Here is a 17,506-nt window from a genome sequence, read left to right as displayed (position 1 = left end):
AGGGGACTGAATCAAGGATTACCCCCTGGGTTTTTGACCTAGCTATGGGATGGATGGTAATAATACATACTGAGATGGGCAAGTCATGGAGAGGAAAGAGTTTGTGGAGAGAGATTTCTGTTTTGGCCCTATTTCATCTGAGATGCCTGTGAGACCTCGAAGTGGAGCTATCCAGTGGGAAGTAGGATATGCTAGTTGGTAACTCAGAGTAGAAGTTATACATTTGAGCATTTCCTGAATATTGGTTTCTCTTGGCATTTTTACCACCTAAGAGAGCACCTAGAGAAGTATGAGAATAAAAGGGGAACAAAAAGAGAAGAAAAAAGAAGGGAGGGGGAATAAATAAGCAATGATAAGATCATATAAGGGGAGTAGAGGAGATGGGAGCTAGATTGGAAGGGATTTAAAATTAAGAGATGAGGAAGTAGAGAATGAATTACTCAACTTTTTCAACAAATGTTGCCGTGAGGGAAAACAGTTGAGGAGTGTTAGATGAAGGGAGATATAAGGCCAAGGAATGCAGGATTGTGCTGATGTCAAGAAAAACATTTTTTTAAAAGGGGCAGATCTGAGTGGGAGGGGGAATATTGTAATGACAAATAACAGTTTTACAATGCTTTACAGTTTACAGGGACTCTTCTCATGATTTTATGTTTCCTCACAATGAAGCAGTAAAGTTGTCATGGAAGATATGGTTATGCCTTCATCTATAGGTGAGGAGCCTAAATCTTAAAAAATTTCAGTGATTAATACTAGTTTCTATTGGTAGGCTGATAGCTCAATCATTACTTAAACCCAAGTGTTTAGATTCTAATTTTTTCCTATATCATGGTAATGAGTTTGAGTTATATTTCTGTTAAGTTGAATATACTGGATTTACACTTCTTAGGAAGCAATGAGGTAGAAGCAGAAGAGTGTAGTGATTTAAGACATTGGATTGGGAGGCAGCAAACCAGAGTTCTCAAAGCTCAAGTTTCATCTTTGACATTTTCCAACTGTTCTGATTGTTAGTGACTTAATCTTTTGTTTTCTCAATTCATAAGTGTCCACATTTACTGAGCACTCTGTTTCAGATTTGTGCTAAGTGTTTTAAAAGATCTCAAAATCCTCAAAGGAAAGTTTTTAGGCAGGAACTGAAAAAAAATGTGGCACAGATCAAAAATATTGGAAGGAAATGTTTAAACATTTTCAAGGGAAATGACAACAAAAGGTGGAAAAAGAATATAAGGACCCCAGATGGAAAAATAGTGTGAGGGGAATAGGTCAGTCTTGCAAAAAGGTGAGTGTGGGGCATCTCTTCTTCTGAATGTCGTGAAGGCCAGGAAGGAAGAAGCATGTAGAGATGAAGGTTAAACTGCAGTCAGGCGAAAGAGAACAACAAAAGGGCTTCTCGTGTTCTCAAGTTACCTGGAGGTAGGGCTTTAGTTGGAGGGATTTCTGAGTATCAAATAAGGACCTATGAAATCCCCCCCAGAAAAAAAATCTAAAGAACTTGTAGGGAAGTAAATTATTAGAAAGTGCTAACTACATTTATTTTTCATATGACCAAGATTGACATTTCATAATTGGGAGTGTAGTTTGAGTTGGAAGGCAATAGGAAGACAGTGATGGTAAATGTTTATGGGTATGATTTGAATTGAGCAGCAATCTATATTCTTTACAAAGTTGCTTTTGGCCACATGCAGACCACAAAAGGCTCTTCCTCCACTTGATTTCTCAATAAGCCTGCTTTGTAATACTAGCTTTATTGGAATTAAATGTCCTGAGCACCCAGTGATTTTATAAGCACTTTAAGGGCAAGGATCATGCATAATATTTCATGATACATAGGATTATTTTCTAATTTCTTTTAATGTCTAAAAACGGGGATAAGAGCTAATCTTCTCACAGGAATGATCAGAGCTTGAATGTGAGTATTGTAATTCTGCTGATACTGAATATTCTCTGGAAGGGCCCTGTGGAAGCAGATAAGGAGGAAGAGAATTCCCGGGAGCCATGTCAGCCTCCAATATCACCTCAACACATCCAGCTGCCTTCTTATTGATGGGGATTCCAGGCCTGGAGCACCTGCACATCTGGATCTCCATCCCCTTCTGCTCAGCATATACACCGGCCCTGCTTGGAAACTGCACCCTTCTTCTCATCATTCAGGCTGATGCAGCCCTCCATGAGCCCATGTACCTCTTTCTGGCCATGTTGGCAGCCATCGACCTGGTCCTTTCCTCCTCAACACTCCCCAAAATGCTTGCCATATTCTGGTTCAGGGATTGGGAGATCAACTTCTTTGCCTGTCTGGCCCAGATGTTCTTTCTACACTCCTTCTCCATCATGGAGTCAGCAGTGCTGCTGGCCATGGCCTTTGACTACTATGTGGCTATCTGCAAGCCACTGCACTATACCACCATCCTGACTGGGTCCCTCATCACCAAGATTGGCATGGCTGCTGTGGCCTGGGCTGTGACACTAATGACTCCACTCCCCTTCCTGCTGAGACACTTCTACTACTTCCAAGGCCCAGTGATTGCCCACTGTTACTGTGAACACATGGCTGTGGTGAGGCTGGTGTGTGGGGACACCAGCTTCAACAATATCTATGGCATTGCTGTGGCCATGTTTATTGGAGTGTTAGAGCTATTCTTTATCATCCTATCTTATATATTTATCCTTCAGGCAGTTCTACAACTCTCAGGAGGTCTGCTATAAAGCATTTGGGACATGTGTCTCTCACATAGGTGCCATCCTAGCCTTCTACACACCTGTGGTCATCGCTTCAGTCATGCACCGTGTGGCCTGCCGTGCTGCCTCACACGTCCACATTCTCCTCGCCAATTTCTATCTGCTCTTCCCACCCGTGGTCAATCCCATCATCTATAGTGTTAAGACCAAGCAGATCTGTGACAGTCTTGGGAGTATTCCTGAGAAAGGATGTGTGAATAGAGAGTGAGGGATAAGTGGAAAAAGAATGGGGCACAGTGAATACTGTAGTGGGCCAGGGCTGTGATGAGAGTAGAAGGCTGCTAGACTCCATGTTTAGTTCTTTTCTTGTATTATGAAAAGAATAAATGATGTCCTGAAGCTCAGTGCCAACAGTCTGTTTAGAATTTGTGGATCTTTGCCCTCTGGTAGCCTCTGGATTGAACCTGGTGACTGTGCTGTCTCCTCACAGAACCCTGACTCCTGTCAGTAAACTTGACAGTCTTGACCCTCTGGCCTCATGGTGACTTTGCTGAAGGACACAAAGATGCTTCCAAGTTCATTTGCTTAAGAGAAGGCTGTGAAAAATCTGAATTTCTATCTCTGACTCATTGGAAATTTGGTGAATTATCCACTCAGATTCCTGAGTTAGGACCCTTACTCCATCCAGTGCAGGAATTCTGCTTTAACAGTTGATCCCTAGACTCTACCTAAACACTGTCAGTCCTGGTACACGTGCATCCTTTAGGCCTATTTATTCCAAGTTAGACAGCTCTGCTTGTTAGAAGGTTATTTCTTCAACTAAACCAGTCTGTATTCTTTGACTTCTCTTTACCTCCTTATCCTCATGGCCAATCCATCTCATTAAATACTTTGAAGAAAAACCATATCCTCTGACATTTTGTCTATCACACAAGTCTTTCTTTGTGCATAGATGTATCTTATGTTTTCAACAAGAATGAATTGTTTACTTATGTAATAATCTAGCCAAGTCTATGCTATCAGCTAGGGACACAGACTGTTAAAGGGATGCTGGACTTATGTTTATGTCTTCAGACAGAGGATGGAATAATTCCAATGGTTTGTGCTCTCTAAACTCACCATGCCAAGGCCCAGCATAGAAGAAATATGAGAAGTCAAAGAAGATGAGATGTGGGCATATCGACTTAGGTTTTGTTCTATTTCATGCAAACTTAGGTACTCAAGAATTCCCTTAATATTAATCCTGAGAACTGCACCTCTGATGCTCTCTCACACCCTATCTTACGAGTTGAATTTTGTTCCCGTTTCCAATTTATATGTTAAAATCGTAACACCCAGCACTTCAGAATGTGACTGTATTTGGGGATAAGGTCTGTAAAGTAATACTTCAGTTAAAATGAGGTGATTAGGATCGACCTTAATCTAATATGACTGGTGTCTACATAAAAGAAAATTTGTACACAGACACGGAGTGAAGACCATGTAAAGATACAGAAAGATGGCCATGTACAAGCCAAGAAGAGAGGTCTCAGTAGCAACCAATTCTGCTTGGATCTTGGACTTCTATCTTCCAGAACTGTGAAGAAATAAATTTCTGTTTATTAGGCCACCCAGTTTGTATTTACCTCTTATAGAAGCCCTAGAAAACTGCTTTTGGCACCAGGAAGTAGGGTGCTACTGTAACTAATACCTAAAAATGTGGAAGTTGCTTGGAAACTGAGTAATGGGTTGAAGCTGAAAAAGTTTTGAGGTGCATGTTAAAAAAGGCTAAGATTTCTTTGAAGAGATTGTAGGTAGAAATATGAATATTAAAGATGCTTTTACTGAGGTCTTAGGAAGGAGGAACTGGAAGAAAGATGATCTGTGTTATCAAATGAAAAAGAACTTGGACACATTGTGTTCTAGTGCTTTGTGGAAAGTAGAACTTGTAAGTAATGAACTTGGATATTTAGCTGAGCAGATTTCTAAGCAAAGTGCTGAAATTGTGACCCAGTTTGTTCTTGTTGCTTATAAGATGAGAGAGAAGAGAGATAAGTTGGAGAAGAATTTAAGCAAAAAGGAATTGGGAATTAAAGATTTGAAAAATTCTCAGCATATCCATATTACAATAAGTAAGTGTAATTTGGAAAGAATATCAAGGGTGTGGCTGGACAACCATTTTCTAAAAAGATTAGGTACATTAAATGAAATAAACCAGCACAGAATGACAAATACTGGATGGTCCCACTCATATTAGGGAGGTAAAGAAGTTGATGTTACAGAAGTAGAGACTAGAAGAGTGGTTACCAGAGGGTGGGAAGAGTAGGAGGGAAGAGGGTATAGGGAGGAGTTGGTTAATGGGTAGAAAATTGCACTTAGGTAGAAGGAATAAGTTCTAGTATTCTATAGCACACTGGAATGGCTATAGTTAATAATTTAGTATAGATTTCAAAACAGCCAGAGGAGTGGATTTTGAATGTTCAACACAATGAAATGATAAATATTTGAGGTGATAGATGATATCCAATTGATTACCCTGATTTGATCATTACCAGTTGTATACATGTATGGAAATATTGCATGTACCCTCTAAATATGTACAATTAATATGTGCCAATTTTTAAAAAAATGATTAGGCATGTATTTATGGATACAGTCAGCCATCTCAGCAGAAGCCAGGAATAGAGATGGGGCTATGCAGGAAAGACTCATGGGAATCCCTTTTATCTGATAATTTGGACACCATGAATTGCATCAGAGACCAACATGTTTTTTGAGAATTTTATTAGCAGCAGAAATGAACAGAGTTAGGATGACATGAAAGAAGGTAGCTGGACTTCTGGGATTCTAGAGGATGGGTCAATAGAGCTATTTAGCTGCAAACATGCATTATCCTTCAAGAAAAGGGAAAACATACCCTGAGGTGGTTCAGAGGTTGGCAGGACTACCACTGCCACCACAAGCACAAAAGACACAGACCCAGGAGGTTAGGCTGCCTCTTCCTTGGTCCCAGAGGGCAGACCCAGCCCATTGGTTTCAGAAGGCCAGGGTACCTCTAACCCAGGACTGAGGGGTTGGGGCTGCTGTCCATTGAGTCAAAAAGGATTATTCTGAGCCTTAAATCAAGTGTAATTTGCCCTGCTAGGTTTTAGACTTATTTGTGACTCATGACACTTTTATTCGGATTTCTCCCTTTTGGAATGGAAATGCCTACCCTTAGCCTGTTCTACCATTATATTCTGGTCACGGGTAGCTTGTCTTGTTTCACAGGTTTATAGCTGGAGGGAAATTTTGCCTCAGGATGGATTCATACCTGAGTGTCACATATAAGTGATTTAGATATTACATTTAGATGAGATTTTGGATTTACAGTTCACCCCTGGAATGGGGTTAACACTTTGGGGATGCTTGTATTTTGCCTGTGGGAAGGACTAGACTTTAGAGAGCCAGAAGGTAGGGTGTTATGAGCTGAATTGTGTCCCCCTTTTGTAAACTCATATGTTGAAACCCTAAACCCTAATATCTCAGAGTAATATGACTGTGTTTGGAGATAAGGTCTTCAAAGAGGTTAATTAAGTTAAAATGAAGTTATTAGGATGGGACTCAATCTAATACAACAGGTATCCATATAAGAAAAGTCACAAGGAGAGGATGATAATGTCCAAGCCAAGGAGAGAGGCCTCAAAAGGAATCAACCATGCCACACCTTAACTTGAACATCTAGCTTCCAGAATCCAGAAAGTAGGTTTCTGTATTGAAACCATCCAGTCTGTGGTATTTTGTTATTATAGTCTAGAAAACAAGTATATTTTCTTTTATTATTATTATTATTATTCTTTAAGTTGTAGGGTACATGTGCACAACGTGCAGGTTTGTTACATATGTATACTTGTGCCATGTTGGTGTGCTGCATCCATCAACTCATCAGCACCCCCTCCCCATGATAGGCCCCGGTGTGTGATGTTCCCCTTCCGCAGTCAAAGTGATCTCATTGTTCAGTTCCCACCTGTGAGTGAGAATATGCGGTGTTTGGTTTTCTGTTCTTGTGATAGTTTGCTGAGAATGATGGTTTCCACCTGCATCCATGTCCCCACAAAGGACACAAACTCATCCTTTTTTATGGCTGCATAGTATTCCATGGTGTATATGTGCCACATTTTCTTAATCCAGTCTGTCACTGATGGACATTTGGGTGGATTCCAAGTCTTTGCTATTGTGAATAGTGCCGCAATAAAAATATGTGTGCATGTGTCTTTATAGCAGCATGACTTATAATCCTTTGGGTATATACCCAGTAATGGGATGGCTGGGTCATATGGTATTTCTAGTTCGAGATCCTTGAGGAATCGCCATACTGTTTTCCATAATGGTTGAACTAGTTGATAGTCCCACCAACAGTGTAAAAGTGTTCCTATTTCTCCACATCCTCCCAGCACCTGTTGTTTCCTGACTTTTTAATGATTGCCATTCTAACTGGTGTGAGATGGTATCTCATTGTGGTTTTGATTTGCATTTCTCTGTTGGCCAGTGATGATGAGCATTTTTTCATGTGTCTGTTGGCTGTATGAATGTCTTCTTTTGAGAGATGTCTGTTCATATCCTTTGCCCACTTTTTGATGGGGTTGTTTGTTTTTTTCTTGTAAATTTGTTTGAGTCCTTTGTAGGTTCTGGATATTAGCCCTTTGTCAGGTGAGTAGATTGCAAAAATTTTCTCCCATTCTGTAGGTTGCCTGTTCACTCTGATGGTAGTTTCTTTTGCTGTGCAGAAGTTCTTTAGTTTAATTAGATCCCATTTGTCAATTTTGGCTTTTGCTGCCATTGATTTTGGTGTTTTAGACATGAAGTCCTTGCCCATGCCTATGTCCTGAATGGTATTCCCTAGGTTTTCTTCTAGGGTTTTTATGGTATTAGGTCTAACATTTAAGTCTCTAATCCATCTTGAATTAATTTTTGCATAAGGAGTAAGGAAAGGATCCAGTTTCAGCTTTCTACTTATGGCTAGCCAATTTTCCCAGCACCATTTATTAAATAGGGAATCCTTTCCCCATTTCTTGTTTCTCTCAGGTTTGTCAAAGATCAGATGGTTGTAGATGTATGGTGTTATTTATGAGGCCTGTGTTCTGTTCCATTAGTCTATATCTCTGTTTTGTTACCAGTACCATTCTGTTTTGGTTACTGTAGCCTTGTAGTATAGTTTAAAGTCAGGTAGCATGATGCCTCCAGCTTTGTTCTTTTGACTTAGGATTGTCTTGGCAATGCGGGCTCTTTTTTGGTTCCATATGAACTTTAAAGCAGTTTTTTCCAATTCTGTGAAGAAAGTCATTGGTAGCTTGATGGGGGATGGCACTGAATCTATAAATTACCTTGGGCAGTATGGCCATTTTCACAATATTGATTCTTCCTATCCATGAGCATGGTATGTTCTTCCATTTGTTTGTGTCCTCTTTTATTTCACTGAGCAGTGGTTTGTAGTTCTCCTTGAAGAGGTCCTTCACATCCCTTGTAAGTTGAATTCCTAGGTATTTTATTCTCTTTGAAGCATTTGTGAATGGAAGTTCATTCCTGATTTGGCTCTCTGTCTGTTACTGGTGTATAAGAATGCTTGTGATTTTTGCACATTGATTTTGTATCCTGAGACTTTGCTGAAGTTGCTTATCAGCTTAAGGAGATTTTGGGCTGAGACAGTGGGGTTTTCTAAATATACAATCATGTCATCTGCAAACAGGGACAATTTGACTTCTTCTTTTCCTAACTGAATACCCTTGATTTCTTTCTCTTGCCTGATTGCCCTAGCCAGAACTTCCAACACTAGGTTGAATAGGAGTGGTGAGAGAGGGCATCCCTGTCTTGTGCCAGTTTTCAAAGGGAATTCTTCCAGTTTTTGCCCATTCAGTATGATATTGGTTGTGGGTTTGTCATAAATAGCTCTTATTATTTTGAGATACGTTCCATCAATACCGAATTTATTGAGTGTTTTTAGCATGAAGGGCTGTTTAATTTTGTCAAAGGCCTTTTCTGCATCTATTGAGATAATCATGTGGTTTTTGTCTTTGGTTCTGTTTATATGCTGGATTACGTTTATTGATTTGCGTATGTTGAACCAGCCTTGCATCCCAAGGATGAAGCCCACTTGATCATGGTGGATAAGCTTTTTGATGTGCTGCTGGATTCAGTTTGCCAGTATTTTATTGAGGATTTCTGCATCGATGTTAATCAGGGATATTGGTCTAAAATTCTCTTTTTTGTTGTGTTTCTGCCAGGCTTTGGTATCAGGATGATGTTGGCCTCATAAAATGAGTTAGGGAGGATTTCCTCTTTTTCTATTGATTGGAATAGTTTCAGAAGGAATGGTAGTAGCTCCTTCTTGTACCTCTGGTAGAATTCAGCTGTGAATTTGTCTGGTCCTGGACTTTTTTTGGTTGGTAGGCTATTAATTATTGCCTCAATTTCAGAGCCTGCTATTGGTCTATTCAGGGATTCAACTTTGTCCTGGTTTAGTCTTGGGAGAGTGTAAGTGTCCAGGAAATTATCCATTTCTTCTAGATTTTCCAGTTTATTTGTGTAGAGGTGTTTATAGTATTCTCTGATGGTAGTTTGTATTTCTGTGGGGTCGGTGGTGATATCCCCTTTATCATTTTTTATTGCATCGATTTGATTCTTCTCTCTTTTCTTCTTTATTAGTCTTGCTAGGAGTCTATCAATTTTGTTTATCTTTTCAAAAAACCAGCTCCTGGATTCATTGATTTTTTGGAGGGTTTTTTTGTGTCTCTATCTCCTTCAGTTCTGCTCTGATCTTAGTTATTTCTTGCCTTCTACTAGCTTTTGAATGTGTTTGCTCTTGCTTCTCTAATTCTTTTTTTTTTATCACTATTTTTTAAATTATTATTATACTTTAAGTTCTAGGGTACATGTGCATAACGTGCAGGTTTGTTACATGTGTATACTTGTGCCATGTTGCTGTGCTGCACCCATCAACTCATCAGCACCCATCAACTCGTCATTTACATCAGGTATAACTCCCAATGCAATCCCTCCCCCCTCCCCCCTCCCCATGATAGGCCCCGGTGTGTGATGTTCCCCTTCTGCAGTCCAAGTGATCTCATTGTTCAGTTCCCACCTATGAGTGAGAACATGCGGTGTTTGGTTTTCTGTTCTTGTGATAGTTTGCTAAGAATGATGGTTTCCAGCTGCATCCATGTCCCTACAAAGGACACAGACTCATCCTTTTTTATGGCTGCATAGTATTCCATGGTGTATATGTGCCACATTTTCTTAATCCAGTCTGTCACTGATGGACATTTGGGTTGATTCCAAGTCTTTGCTATTGTGAATAGTGCCGCAATAAACATACGTGTGCATGTGTCTTTATAGCAGCATGATTTATAATCCTTTGGGTATATACCCAGTAATGGGATGGCTGGGTCATATGGTACATCTAGTTCTAGATCCTTGAGGAATCGCCATACTTTTTTCCATAATGGTTGAACTAGTTTTCAATCCCACCAACAGTGCCACATCCTCTCCAGCACCTGTTGTTTCTTGACTTTTTAATGATTGCCATTCTAACTGGTGTGAGATGGTATCTCATTGTGGTTTTGATTTGCATTTCTCTGATGGCCAGTGATGATGAGCATTTTTTCATGTGTCTGTTGGCTGTATGAATGTCTTCTTTTGAGAAATGTCTGTTCATATCCTTTGCCCACTTTTTGATGGGGTTGTTTTTTTCTTGTAAATTTGTTTGAGTTCTTTGTAGGTTCTGGATATTAGCCCTTTGTCAGATGAGTAGATTGCAAAAATTTTCTCCCATTCTGTAGGTTGCCTGTTCACTCTGATGGTAGTTTCTTTTGCTGTGCAGAAGTTCTTTAGTTTAATTAGATCCCATTTGTCAATTTTGGCTTTTGATGCCATTGCTTTTGGTGTTTTAGACATGAAGTCTTTGCCCATGCCTATGTCCTGAATGGTACTACCTAGGTTTTCTTCTAGGGTTTTTATGGTATTAGGTCTAACATTTAAGTCTCTAATCCATCTTGAATTAATTTTCATATAAGGAGTAAGGAAAGGATCCAGTTTCAGCTTTCTACTTATGGCTAGCCAATTTTCCCAGCACCATTTATTAAATAGGGAATCCTTTCCCCATTTCTTGTTTCTCTCAGGTTTGTCAAAGATCAGATGGCTGTAGATGTGTGGTATTATTTCTGAGGACTCTGTTCTGTTCCATTGGTCTATATCTCTGTTTTGGTACCAGTACCATGCTGTTTTGGTTACTGTAGCCTTGTAGTATAGTTTGAAGCCAGGTAGCGTGATGCCTCCAGCTTTGTTCTTTTGACTTAGGATTGTCTTGGAGATGCGGGCTCTTTTTTGGTTCCATATGAACTTTAAAGCAGTTTTTTCCAATTCTGTGAAGAAACTCGTTGGTAGCTTGATGGGGATTGCTCAGTGAAATAAAAGAGGACACAAACAAATGGAAGAACATACCATGCTCATGGATAGGAAGAATCAATATCGTGAAAATGGCCATACTGCCCAAGGTTATTTATAGATTCAATGCTTCTCTAATTCTTTTAATTGTGATGTTAGAGTATCAACTTTATATCTTTCCTGCTTTCTCTTATGGGCATTTAGTGCTATAAATTTCCCTCTACACACTGCTTTAAATGTGTCCCAGAGATTCTGGTATGTTGTATCTTTGTTCTCATTGGTTTCAAAGAACATCTTTATTTCTGTCTTCATTTCGTTATGTACCCAGTAGTCCTTCAGGAGCAGGTTGTTCAGTTTCCATGTAGTTGAGCGGTTTTGATTGAGTTTCTTAGTCCTGAGTTCTAGTTTGATTGCACTGTGGTCTGAGAGACAGTTTGTTATAATTTCTGTTCTTGTACATTTGCTGAGGAGTGCTTTACTTCCAACTATGTGGTCAATTTTGGAATAAGTGCGATGTGGTCCTGAGAAGAACGTATGTTCTGTTGATTTGGAGTGGAGAGTTCTGTAGATGTCTATTAGGTCTGCTTGGTACAGAGTTGGGTTTAATTCCTGGATATCCTTGTTAACTTTCTGTCTCGTTGATCTGTCTAATGTTGACAGTGGGGTGTTGAAGTCTCCCATTATTATTGTATGGGAGTCTAAGTCTCTTTGTAAGTCTCTAAGGACTTGCTTTATGAATCTGGGTGCTCCTGTATTGGGTGCATATATATTTAGGATAGTTAGCTCTTCCTGTTGAATTGATCCCTTTACCATTATGTAATGGCCTTCTTTGTCTCTTTTGATCTTTGATGGTTTAAAGTCTGTTTTATCAGAGACTAGGCTTGCAACCCCTGCTTTTTTTTTTGTTCTGCATTTCCTTGGTAGATCTTCCTCCATCCCTTTATTTTGAGCCTATGTGTGTCTCTGCATGTGAGATGGGTCTCCTGAATACAGCAAACTGATGGGTCTTGACTGTTTATCCAATTTGCCAGTCTGTATCTTTTAATTTGACCATTTAGACCATTTACATTTAAGGTTAATATTGTTATGTATGAACTTGATCCTGTCATTGTGATATTAGCTGGTTTTTTTGCTTGTTAGTTGATGTAGTTTCTTCCTAGCATTGATAGTCTTTACATTTTGGCATGTTTTTGCAATGGCTGGTACCGGCTGTTCATTTCCATGTTTAGTGCTTCCTTCAGGGTCTCTTGTAGGGCAGGCCTGGTGGTGACAAAATCTCTAAGCATTTGCTTATCTGTAAAGGATTTTATTTCTCCTTCACTTATGAAACTTAGTTTGGCTGGATATGAAATTCTGGGTTGAAAATTCTTTAAGAATGTTGAATATTGGCCCCCATTCTCTTCTAGCTTGTAGAGTTTCTGCCGAGGAGGAACAGCTCCAGTCTCTAGCTCCCAGCACGAGCGACACAGAAGATGGGTGATTTCTGCATTTTCAACTGTGGTACTGGGTTCATTTCACTGGGGAGTGCCAGACAATCAGCACTGGTCAGCTGGTGCAGCCCGACCAGTGAGAGCTGAAGCAGGGTGAGGCATTTCCTCAACTGGGAAGTGCAAGGGGGAAGGGAATCCCTCTTCCTAGCCAGGGGAACTGAGACACACAACACCTGGAAAATTGGGTAACTCCCACCCTAATACTGCGCTTTACCAACAGTCTTAGCAAACAGCACACCAGGAGATTATATCTCATACCTGGCTGGGAGGGTCCCATGCCCATGGAGCCTCCCTCATTGCTAGTACAGCAGTTGGTGATCTAACTGCAAGGCAGCAGCGAGGCTGGGGGAGGGTCGCCTGCGATTGCTAAGGCTTAAGTAGGTAAACAAAGCTGCCAGGAAGCTCAAACTGGGTGGAGCCCACAGCAGCTCAAGGAGGCCTGCCTGTTTCTGTAGACTCCACCTCTGGGGAGAGGGCATAGCTAAACAAAAAGCAGCAGAAACCTCTTCAGATGCAAATGACCCTGTCTGACAGCTTCCAAGAGAGCAGTGGATCTCCCAACATAGAGGTTGAGATCTGAGAATGGACAGACTGCCTGCTCAAGTGGGTCCCTGACCCCTGAGTAGCCTAACTGGGAGACATCCCCCACTAGGTGCAGACCGACATCCCACAACTCACATGGCAGGGTACACCCCTGAGACGAAGCTGCCAGAGCAAGAATCAGACAGGAACACTCGTTGTTCAGCAATATTCTATCTTCTGCAGTCTCCACTGCTGATACCCAGGCAAACAGGGTCTGGAGTGGACCTCAAGTAATCTCCAACAGACCTGTAGCTGAAGGTCCTGACTGTTAGAAGGAAAACTAACAAACAGAAAGGACACCCACACCAAAACCCCATCAGTACATCACCATCATCAAAGACCAAATGCAGATGAAATCACAAAGATGGGGAAAAAGCAGGAGAGAAAAGCTGGAAATTCAAAAATTAAGAGCGCATCTCCCCCTCCAAAGGAATGCAGCTCATCATCAGCAATGGATCAAAGTTGGACAGAGAATGACTTTGATGAGTTGAGAGAAGACGGCTTCAGTCCATCAAACTTCTCAGAGCTAAAGGAGGAATTACATACCCAGTGCAAAGAAACTAAAAATCTTGAAAAAAGAATGGAAGAATGGATAACTAGAATAATCAATGCAGAGAAGGCCATAAATGAACTGACAGAGATAAAAACCATGACACGAGAAATACATGACAAATGCACAAGCTTCAGTAACCGACTCGATCAACTGGAAGAAAGAGTATCAGCATTTGAGGATCAAATGAATGAAATGAAGTGAGAAGAGAAGTCTAAAGAAAAAAGAGGAAAAAGAAATGAACAAAGCCTTCAAGAAGTATGGGATTATGTGAAAAGACCAAATCTATGTCAGATTGGGGTGCCTGAAAGTGAGGGGGAAAATGGAACCAAGTTGGAAAACACTCTTCAGGATATCATCCAGGAGAACTTCCCCAACCTAGTAAGGCAGGCCAACATTCTAATTCAGGAAATACAGAGAACGCCACAAAGATACTCCTGGAGAAGAGCAACTCCAAGACACACAATTGTCAGATTCACCAAAGTTGAAATGAAGGAAAAAATGTTAAGGGCAGCCAGAGAGAAAGGTAGGGTTGCCCACAAAGGGAAGCCCATCAGACTAACAGCGGATCTCTCAACAAGTGTATTTTCATATATCATCTTCCACAAATGCATTCTTGTACTTCTTTTTTGTGACCCCTTTCATTGTTTCCTCAGAGACTACTATTTGGGAAGCATCTCTATCTCTCTCTATATTAGTTATCTTTGAAACAGAATCTCCAAGCATTTTTCAGGTGTGGTGTAGAAGGTTGGAAGCTGTGCAGGAGACAAGGGTATTGCAAGAACCTGCACTCTTGCTTCTCGTTATATTCCATCACTGCTCCCATAAATCCCTTGGACACAAAGACAAATGCCCCATGTAGTCAGCACCTCTTGATTATTTCATCTGAGAATAGTTGGGGCAGATGGGCAGTTAAAAAATAAACACTAAGTTGTAACCACATATAAACAAATACAGAAAAGAGCATGAATTAAAAAAGCTATTTCCAACAAGAGAAATCTTATTCTCCCATTGACTTATACAAGGAATAACATCATCCTTCAGGTCATATCTATCCCTAGTGGAGAAATAATTTTGTTCCCAGAACAAGTCCAGTAGTATAAGGATCCCATAGACAGGTAATATATCAATATAACATTAGCACAGCCAGGATTAGTTCACAAATAGTAAAAGGAAAATTACCTTCTGTATGAGCTCATTTGAGTTTAGCACACAATCAAAACATGAATAAGAAATATGAGTAGCCTACAGGCACATATAATTTTATACTCATACATAGAATGCAAGATTAGGATAAAGGAAACTTGATGCAGTCATCTGGGCCTAGATGCAGTACTTCTAATCACTCAATAACTAGGTCATCCCAACATTCCAAGCTAGGACACAGAGCTGCATGTCATCCTTAAAGTAGGATCAATGCTTGAGTATAGGATCCTGTTCTGCCTAGCAACCCTCACAACACCTTCCCACCTATGTGTTCTTCAAGTCAGAAGTCTTGGTGTTATCTTTGATTTCTTTTTCTCTCACAGCCTAGAGCTAATTTTTCAGGAATTCCCACTGGCACTTAAAAAATAGATATAAAATCTGATATATCTGATTTCTCTCCATATATATGATTAACACATTGATTTGGAAACACCATCTTCTCTCTGGATGCCTATAACAGCATCCGTAATCCTTTCTCTGCTTTCATTCTCATCATCTTGTGCTGTTCCCATTAAGTCAGAAGCAATATTTTAAAAACATATGTCAAATAATGTCAATTCACCGCTCAACTTTGGTTTTTATTCTGAGAGAAATTATGAATCTTTGCAAAGTAAAATCCTTACATGGTTGATATGGTTTGGCTCTGTGTCCCTACCCAAATCTCATCTTGAATTATAATCCCCACATGTCAGAGGAGGGGACCTGGTGAGAGGTGATTGGATCATGGGGGCAGATTTCCCCCTTGATGTTCTGTTTAAAAGTGTGTGGCACCACCCCCCTTCTCTTTTTCCTGCTCCACTCTGGTAAGACCTGCTTGCTTCCCCTTCATCTTCCGCCATGATTGTAAGTTTCCTGAGGCCTCCCAGCCATGCTTCTGTACAGCCTGCAGAACTGTGAGTCAATCAAACCTCTTTTCTCCATAAAATTACCCAGTCTCAGGTAGTTCTTCATAGCAGTGTGAGAACGGACGGATACAATGGCCTACAATGTTCTGTGTGATCACATCACAGCTAATTGAAAAAAAAAAAAAGAGCACGACCAAGGTGGGGTAGGGCACATTATATTCACAGGATCAACAATAAGACTGATATTAATAGATACTTGACTCCAAAAAAAGCAAGTGAAGGCAGAATATGATTAAGATACTAAAGTGGATGAAAGAAAAATTACCCATTTAAAAATCTATTCAAATTTAAATAGAATTTTAGACTCAGGCCCAGGACGTGAGTCATCTTTCACAAACAAAGACGACTAACAGAATTTCACAAACGAGCAAAAGTTGATGGAATGTGTCACTATAAGGCCTGTAATAAAAGCAAAAATAAAAGTAGTTTTTCAGGCAGAAAAAAAAATGATCCAATGGAAACATGAAAAAGCTGGAGGGATTGAGGAACACCAAAGCAAATATGCATACAAATGTAAAAGAATCTAGATTTTACAAAAGAAAAGGCAGGGTGGGGAGGATGTCAATGAATTAAACACAGTCAAAAGTGTTCCAATATTCCAGTAGTTATCTCCAGCACAGTTTGAGCCAATGGCCCCACTGCCCACTCCCCCACTCCGTGTGCTTCTTATCCTGCTCCTATGATGACAGGATAACTCACTCAGAATGCAGTTGGGGGCAAAGTAAGGTGCTTTGTTCACAAAATCCCTGTCTATTCTATCTGGCTCTTGTCTGGCTTTTATCTGGCTTTTGCCGTATTAGGTTTTGGTGAGGTGCTTTTCGTATAGGCTGTATCCCCTTGGCCTGGCTGTACATGGTTAATTTAGGCTGCAACTTTAAATGTACTGTGTAGGAATTCCACTTTATCCTAGTATCCCAAAAGATCAGACTTATCATGGAGGAGGGCTGAGTCCACACCCTTGAGGGCCAACTGTTATAGAAGGGGAAGTTAGTTCTAGGATACCTGTGTGGGAAGGGAGTGGATATGACTGAGTTACAGGGTTCTGAGATTGCTTTTAAAAATTATGGGGAATTAGGGTAGACAAAATCCATGGAGAACTCTAGTGAAAAGCATCTTCTCAGGTCCTTGAAAAATAGCACACATTAAGTCAGTTGTAGTAGAAAGATCACCCTTTATCATTTATAGATGATTGGGTAATTTCCTAATTGTTAATAAGGAATCACATTCATAGTGGCTTCTTGTTTATTTACTTAGATCCTCCTATCCTATCCTTGTGAGTTAGAAAATATTGTAAAAGTTATCTCTACCTTAGAGACAAGAAAAATAGATCAGGGATCAGAGAGTTGTCATATATCAAGGTCATGAGCTGGTTATTAACACATATCTCAGGCCAATATGAAATATGAATGCAAAATAAAATGCCTAATGGATGACCTTGGCCTGGTCAGGCTGGACTTCCTGCCCTTTCGAGTCAATTCTGAGAGGAGTTGCCTGCAGTGTATATTTTCTGATGAGGTTGGCTTTCTTAGAAGACACTAAGAATGATGGTAAAGAGAGGCACAGCAAACACCAAGACACAAGCCGGCTCCACCTGAAATGCTCAAAGCCTCTGGCAAGTAGGGTATGATCCCTGGTAGACACAACTCAGTGCCACTGGCTGGGGAGGAGGCATGGGCTACAGGAAACAAGGATACAGTCCT

The 17,506-nt window shown here is 40.3% G+C and overlaps 1 protein-coding gene across 1 annotated transcript; it reads left to right on the top strand.

The window, feature by feature from the left end:
• Window positions 1-1,995: 1,995 nt before the first annotated feature.
• On the top strand, window positions 1,996-2,933 carry LOC102128333 (olfactory receptor 52K2-like). The gene is given in 3 exon segments (XM_015436041.3): window positions 1,996-2,681; window positions 2,683-2,898; window positions 2,900-2,933. Coding segments are annotated over 3 exon segments (936 nt in total).
• Window positions 2,934-17,506: the final 14,573 nt, after the last annotated feature.

This window comes from Macaca fascicularis, chromosome 14 (assembly GCF_037993035.2).
Source record: "Macaca fascicularis isolate 582-1 chromosome 14, T2T-MFA8v1.1".
NCBI lineage: Eukaryota > Metazoa > Chordata > Mammalia > Primates > Cercopithecidae > Macaca > Macaca fascicularis.
Note: the sequence above shows the minus strand (reverse complement) of the source record. Positions and strands in the feature narration are given on the sequence as shown.